Consider the following 8,434-nt stretch of genomic DNA (forward strand, 5'->3'; position numbering starts at 1 on the left):
ACCTAAATATTATAAGTTGGGTATTTGATAGATAGCTTTTTAAAAAATAAACAATTCTAGAATTTGTTTGCCAATGACATTTAATTACATAGGAAGACATTTATTAAGGGTTATAGGTTAAATATTTACATTTGAAATGTATTATGATAGTGAATCATTATAGTATAATCATTATATTATATTATATTATATTATTGTGCAGTGCAAGGGGATCTAGAAGAAACTGTATTGGAAACAAAGCATTAAAGTTGAAAATGTGCAGGACAGATCATTTATAAATCGTGCTGCTTTTCGAACTGTCACAGGGGTGACACAGTGAAATCCCTCTGCCAGGCCTCCTGATAGGCATCATATGCTTTCAACAATGAATGATCTCTCAAGCTGTCTCTCTCTGATGCGTGATAAATGATGTCACCGGTCTAATAAATCCCACAAGTGACAAATATTCACATCAATCTCATCTGTACTCCTGGTCTTTTTTACTTTGGAAACCAGCCATATAACTGTGAAATATAAGCAAATATTTTTAATTCTTAATAAATAATGAAGCGGATAATTTTATGCACATTATTATTATAGATGTAGTCTGTCATACGGCACATGTTTGGTGTTTTTTTCTTATTCGATTAGAACTAGGAAGATGTAGTTGTTGGCTATGTCTTTATAAAGCTTGCATTATGCACATGGACAGTGTCATATGATGTTATTGTTGGGGCCGAATATAAGCGATAGCAAATTTTTCTTTTCGCACTATTCACACTGTCCATACTTACATTTGCACTAATGTACATTCCAACCATATTTATACTATATGTATATACTGTATCATACATACTACATTGATACTTGTACATAACTATATCATGTCATTTGAGTATATTATCTTCTGACATGTCTATCAATGCATAATCTTTGCAAAGTATATTGTATATTACTTTATATATACCATATTATTGTTACCTATTGCACCTGCTGTACATTAATCTCCCTCACCCCTGTATTTATGGACCTCATACCTTATTTATCTGCTGTTATCTATTGTAAATAGGCCACTTATTCACTTCTGGTTAGATGCTAACTGCATATTATTGGCTCTGTACATGTCCTGTCCTTCACAATGACAAAATTGAATCTAATCTATTCTAATCTAAATCCAATAACAAGGTTAAAATTGGCAAGTGAAGAAAAAAGTTGAGGATCCAGGATTGTGGTGTCAAAGACTTTATTCAGCAGAGGTAAATCTTTAAAAGGTCACCTTTCTCTTGTTCTATAACCGATTATAATAAAATGTTATTGTAATTGTAAAAGTAGCAGGTAAGTAATTAAGCCATTTTATTATGATACTGTATATGCAGCGGAGTGATTATTTTAAACATGGCAACCCGAACTCGAAAGGCGCTCAAGAAATCCCGCCTTTTCCGTTGCCGCCACTTCCTGGAGACGGAAGCGTTTATTTTCATCCGGAAAATGGCGGCTTCTGAACCGAACCGCGCTGTGGATGCGGGCGAGGCGTCGTCTGCAGAGAAACCGGCGGCGAATATGGATTTCTGGACCGAACTCGGGCCCATCGTAAAGCGAGAGCCGGTGGTGAAGCTCTTGAGTCCAGTGAGCGGGTTGGAGGCGTTGACGTGGTCGGAGGATCACCGACTCGCCATATCCACCGTCAACAGTGTTTCCCTCATGGAGCTGGTGTGCGACCAGCGCACGCACAGCCAGGATTTAGTCCTGCACCGCACTCACATCCCCGTGCCGGAGTCCGTGTGTGAACTGCAGGCAAGTATTCATTCATTCATTCATTCGTTGATTCATTCTTTCATTGATTCATTCGTTGATTCATTGATTCATTCATTGATTGATTCTTAGATTCATTAATTGACTCATTCATTCATTCATTCATTGATCCAATTATCTTGCAGCAATAACTATAAGAACTCGTGCATTATTACTGTATGTTGCATGCAAATTCTTACTGATATTTGCTACAAGAAAACACAGTGAGATGTGAATGAGAACTAAAGAGCACTGGTTAAAATGTGAAGGAATTCTACATCACTAACAATCTTTTTCAGCTCTTGGGTTCCCATGATAATCACAAAGATTTGCTGCACCATCTACTAAACAGGTTTTGTAGGCAGGAACATGTCCTACATCCTGATCTCAATCAAAGAAGATGCATAATTATATTGTCAATATATTCACGTCTATTTACATTCACATTTGCATAATATCATTTGCTTTTGTTGTTAGGTTGGCCCGGAGGACAGAGTGCAATCGGTGAAACAAAAATGTGCAAACCACGATGACCCTTTAATTAGGCAGAATTTTCTGCTGGACAGAATTATGAATCCCCAGGGCGGAGCTCTGCGTGGCATGAAGTACACCAGCTGGTCGCCGCTCGGCTGCGACGTGAACGGGCGCTGCATTCTGGCTTGCCTGACGCTAGACTGCCGTTTGACTGTTCATAGCTGCCACAAGCGACTGCAATGGACTCAGCTCCTGAACCTCACAGAGCTTTATGGTGACATGTTGAAGTCTAGGAACTACACGAGCGACGGTGCATCAGAACATTCGCCGGAAGACCTGGAGGATCTCGAGGAGCTACAGAATAGGTATCGGATGCAGACTCCTGTGCGCATGGAGTGGTCCAGCCTTTGCAACACGCATCAAATCCAGAGCAACAACGAGTGCAAGGACGTGGGGACGGTTCTCTTGGCTGTGCTGATGGAAAACGGGGACTTGGTGGTGTGGCAGTTCTGTTTGCCTGTGCAAGGAAAAGAATCTGTGGTTTCTTGCAACACTATCAAATCGGATGTGTCGTCACCGAGTGTGTTGGCCTGGTGGGAGTATGAGCATAGTGGACGCAAAATGAGCGGCCTGATCGTGGGCAGCACAGTGGGACCTGTTAAAATATTGCCTGTGAATTTGAAGGCAGTGAAGGGATACTTTACTCTCAAACAGCCAGTGGTGCTGTGGCAAGACACTGATAACATTCCAGTGAGCGACGTCAAATGCATCACTCTTTTCCACCCGCAGCAAAAGTGTAACTGTAGCTTGGTTGTCGCAGCACGGGGCCCATATGTCTTCTGGTGCTTGTTGCTCATCTCCAAAGCTGGTCTAAATGTGCACAACTCTCATGTTACTGGACTTCACTCGGCCCCAATTACATCCTTAAGTGCAACACACAATGGAAGCCAAGTCTTCACATGCTCGCTGGATGGTACAGTTAAAAAACTAACACCGGTTTTTACTGACTCGGCTATCGTCTTTAAGCAACAGGAGGTACAGCTTCCCGAAGGAGTCCGTGGCTGCCGCATCCACGGGATCTCCACCAGCCCAAACGGTGCATACCTGGCTCTGGCCAACACCGAAGGCATGATCAATGGGCTGCACCCAGTTGTTCGCACCAACATCGTGCAATTCGTCACGCTCAAGACGCCAGACGAAGCAGGAGCAGAGCTTCTTGAATCACAAGCGCAAAGTCTCTACAAGCAGGCTGACCTGTTGGATCTGGTGCGATGGCGTGTAATGCACGACAAACGCATTCCTCAATTCCTCCAAGATGAACTAGATGAGAAGACACCCATGTCAAACTCGATGTACCTTTGGAGATTCAAACTCTTCCTTTTGCGGGTCCTCCACCAGTCTTTGCAAAAGCCGCCAGTGAAGGCACGCTGGAGGCCCACCCATGAGGACAGCAAAGCTTTTCTGCCAGATGAGGTGGACGGAGACGGAGTGGAAGGGAGCTCGGAGACGAACGAGCTCAAAGCGAAGGAAGCCGAAGGAGACCCAGATGATGAGCGATTCAGCGAAATTACAGCATGGATCGAGGAGGTGGAATCGCACCTGACACGTGAGCACATGAAGAGGGTGCTTGGAGAGGTCTACATGCACACCCTCGTCACGGAGAATACACGCATCCCCACTAAAGGAATCTGCGACTTCCTGTCTAATGATCCTACCAATGAAGATCGAGCTGCCAAGGTGAGACTCGCTTACTCACATTTCAGACGTTTCACACGTTTCAGCCACATTTGGGGTATTTTGTAATGTATACATCAAATATTCAGCAAATTGCATTTTAGTCATCCCTGCCTTATAGCTTTACATACAGGGTTTAGAACGGAGATGCCCAGACTAGGTCCTGCCAAATTAAAGATCACCACAGACCAACTTTGGGGGTTTTAACAAATAAGAGAGAGAAAAATTAAATTAAGGACGAGGTCATTCGAGGTCACTGAATAGCTGTATTAGGCATTGAACTCTATTCAACATGTAATCTGCTTAACTAATGCAGGTTTATTTTCAAAGTTGGAGCGTCAGAAATCGAAATTCAGATAAAAGATCGTACGCTGTACATCACAAACTCAAAGTTTTTATCCTCCAACACAGTGTTTGTACTTAAGTCATTAGCAGCACGATGTATGAATATAGCAAGCGTAATCCTTTCTCATATTAGTCTAAAGGTTCATCTCAAATATAGCTGCTGCATTAGACAGTAAATCTACGCAGACCTGATGTGGTGTTGAACGTGAAAAGGGCAGATAGATTAAATAAGTAAAGAACGATTGGAATCCTATTAGAATATGACGTGGGCATTGTTTTAAGACGTGTTAATTTTCGAATGTTTGCTCAAAAAAGTAATAAAGTTAAATGGAAAGGTGGGAGGAAGAAGCGTGCCAAAGGTCAAATCCTAACATATATGTGTGTGCATATATAATGCGTGTAAATATAGCGAAAGATTTATTATGCCTTGCATTCTCATTCCTTCACAGGTTCTAATTGGTCACATTATGAAGAAAATGAACAAGCAGACGTTTCCCGAGTACTGCAGCATGTGTAAAGAGGTTCTGCCCTTTACTGACCGCAAGCAGGCTGTGTGTAGCAGCGGACACATATGGCTCAGGTAAGAGTGTGTGCTATTAAACATCTGCGCACGTCTTCATTATGGTCACCGTGTTTCTTCATAATGGCATCATTTGCAAGAAATTTGATATATTCCTGTGGGATGTCATTATTTGTTACGCGTATTTTAATACTGAGAGTGTAGTTTGAAAAGTAATGGATAATTAATTATTTTCGGTTAAAACCTTTCCGGACAATAATTCAAGCGTTTTTATGGAGATTGGTAATAATTGTATAGGGCACTGTATGTAAATTTAATTATACATTCACCTGTCTTGGTTGTATAGTGTGTATATATCACTTATGCAATTATAGAAAAAAAAAGAAAAAAAAAACCCTGTTAAAAATAAGCAATAAATGTTAAACTAAATCATTCATTTATTAGTGATGCTGTTGAAGGAGAATAAGCAATGAGAGGATGATGTGATGTTGCTCAGCGTACAACTTAAAGTTCATCATTTTCCATAGCCAGCATGCATTGTGCGTTTCAATGCTTTTAGCAATGACTGATTGTTGATCTGAAGTTTTTCGAAACAATTCGTTCATGTTATCAGCTGGTGACAATTGTTTTTCTGTTTCTGTAAGAAAATCTGGTCATAAAAATTTAGTTTGACTCTTTTTGTCCACAAATGCGCACGTGTGGAAGGAAGTTGAGGTCGGAGCACAGGTTCAGCTGGGATCTAGGGAGATCTTCTGCAGCAGTTCAGGGTTAAAGGTTTTGTTCAAGGACCCCATCAGGCCACCTTGAGATAGGAACTTTTAACCCTTTTGGTCACTAAGCACAGAACCGGTACGGTGCTGCTACATCGATTTTGTAGCTGGAGAGAGATCTATTTTACGTTTGTTGGTGAAGAGTGATTTTCCTGGGGAAAACAATGCTTACAGTAGAAAGCAGAAAAAAAAAATCTCGATCTTTTCCTGCCCCTAACCTCCAGGTCAGTATGCTCTCTAAGGACCTGTGGCTTTAGTTGTTACTAGATATTGCAAGTTTTGACAAATCAATAGTCCACAAGCCAAGCAAGTCTGTATTAATGCCAGCTAAATAATCTCATCCTACATTTTTTCCGTATAATATAACCAGTTTTAACCCGGTCAGTGATTTTACCTTCATACTCTATAAAAAATACATCTGACTGAGCGGACCTAACTGCCACATCCACATGTTTCTGTGTGTGTTTATTTTAGGTGTGTACGGTCATATCAGGTCTGTCAGAGTGTGTCGTACCGCCGCTGCCTGCTGCAGGACAGCATCGCTTCAGTGCCACAGCCTGAGGGTAAGACCTGGCGATCCATCAGAGTTCTGCCCAGCGGCTTCTCGTGGCAGAGACACACTATTTTAAATATCCTGTAGGACAAGAGTTGGATTAAATAATGTTATAATATTAGATCAATACTGTACTGTCATTAATTCACTTTTTTCATACAGAGAAGGATGATAATAAGTGAAGTGATATTTTTCCTACACTTATAAAAATGTTTGCGCATAAAACCCAGCTCGTCGAGTAAGGGGTTAAAACTCTGCTTCTTTCGGGATTCTGTGGGGCTTGTGTGCAATTTTAATCCATAAAAACAATGATTTGATTTTTAACAATGAATTGAAATTCCATTTGGTACATGATTGGGTTCGTTTACAATTTCAAGTAGGTCCGCTATTCATTTGCGAGCAGTGACGGTCTAATTAGTTTGATAGATTTTTCTAAATGTGAAGTTGTTCATTTCTGTTGTTAATTATTTACAATCGTTCGTAGCACGTGGCAGTGAACAGCGCCGTAGTAAACAGTAGCTAGGTGGAAAAAACACGTCTAGGTGAGTTTAAAAAGTACAGCTCTTACCATGCGCATTGTACGGTGCAGTAAAAGGAGCACCGACACACCCACACGAGCGTACCCATGCTGACATCAGCTCCCATTAAACATGCATCACCTCATGAAACCCCACCTCTCATACCTGCGCCGTGACATTAGCTAATCAGGTCGTCTCAACCCCCACTCTCCTGCGAAACACAATCACGGAAAACGGCGACTTGATTGCCGGCTTGTGTTTGCATCATGTTCATCGCCTCTCTTGGATTTCCATTTCCTCTTTCCCTCTTTACAGATCCAGACTGGGTGAAAAAGATCTTACAGGGGCCGTGTTCGTTCTGTGACTCGCCGCTGCTTTGACGCACCAGGGGTAAAAACGCTAGAGAGTCTCAAAGCTGCTGATGCACACCAACAACCTTACAAACTTTATAGCACTGTTTCTTATGAGCATTTATCAGAGCTTTCTGGATGAACGTCATATTTCCCTCCCCCTCTATTCTAAAACACTGGTTTGTTTTGTCTGGAGATAAGGGTTGCTGTCTAGGTCAGTTGTGTACGAATAAAAATGGCGGGAAGGTTTTTTTTTCCTTTTCCTATATGCTGAAAACTTTCATTTTGAGCCTATGCTGCTGTTGCGATACATTTTTTTTTTTCACCATAACTTTCTTCATATGGTGGTGTTCTTTAATTGGCTTTCGGGAACATCTCCATCGGCAGCGTCCTCCGTCTTCACATGAGAACTTTTACACGGGCTGCATGAGGAGAGATTAAAGCCCACGAGAGACAGATCTGCGGCGAGAGACAGAGGCAAAAGTGTTTTAAGAGTGCGTTTCGGGCGCTTTCCCGAGGGATACGCATCTAATGAGATACCAGAGTAATGAGGTGCGGATTCCAGCCACAGATGTGATTCTCATTTTAATTAAGCAGAGGCGGGGTTAGAGTGCATATTGTTAAATATAGTTAACCCTCTTTTTATGGGCCGTGGGGAAATAAATACATGAGCCGTACAGTTTGACACGAGATCTGCTCGTACCTTTACTTATATGAATATAGAAATATGTTTCATCTCTATATTCCTACCTTAGGGTTAGACAAAAAAAAATAAAAATGCTGTTTCAGAGCAGTCTTGTTCACGCTTGTCCCCGGTATCGGCTACTGATCCCCCAGAACTCCTTGCTGATCCTTGAGGTCATTGGAGCTTGAAATGAGAAGTGCTTCGATTTTAGGAAGTTGGTGTCATTGCAAATATTACTGCTTTGCCACCGTGTAATAAAAAGCACCTCTGATTGTGTTTCTCGTGGTTAATCGGTCTTAACACAAACAGCGTTTTTGTTTTTCTTAAACACACGAGAACTTTAAGGACCAGCGGCACTTGATTATGTAAAGTCGATGCGTACAGTGCAAGCACTTCGAGATCAGAGACGGGCCAAAACCAAAAGGGGAGCCTTGATCTGCCACCAAACGTATCTAGTTGTCCACAGATACAGTGTACCATCTTGAATACTAAAGGAATTCATTACCTTAAACATAATAAATAAATAATAAACAATAAACAAATCTTTTATCTACATCTTACATTTCATTAATTACGTAAATGTGATCGACTTCTCAGGGCAAGCCTTTGATTATTCGTTTCTACAATACTGGGTGATTTGACGGCGTGGTATCGTTATTGTGATGTCACATTTATGAGATTACAGTAATCCCCCGTTTATCGCCGTGGTTACTTT

The 8,434-nt window shown here is 41.4% G+C and overlaps 1 protein-coding gene across 1 annotated transcript; it reads left to right on the forward strand.

Moving 5' to 3' along the window:
- The first annotated feature begins 1,311 nt into the window (after positions 1-1,311).
- On the forward strand, positions 1,312-7,812 carry gtf3c4 (general transcription factor IIIC, polypeptide 4). Its single transcript, XM_083565610.1, has 5 exons — positions 1,312-1,773; positions 2,248-3,981; positions 4,773-4,903; positions 6,088-6,176; positions 7,000-7,812. Exons 1-5 carry the CDS (start codon positions 1,375-1,377, stop codon positions 7,062-7,064), a joined length of 2,418 nt encoding a protein of 805 aa, XP_083421736.1. The 5' UTR covers positions 1,312-1,374; the 3' UTR covers positions 7,065-7,812.
- The last annotated feature ends 622 nt before the right edge of the window (positions 7,813-8,434 follow it).

This window comes from Silurus aristotelis, assembly GCF_946808225.1.
Source record: "Silurus aristotelis genome assembly, chromosome: 16".
Taxonomy (NCBI): Eukaryota; Metazoa; Chordata; class Actinopteri; order Siluriformes; family Siluridae; genus Silurus; species Silurus aristotelis.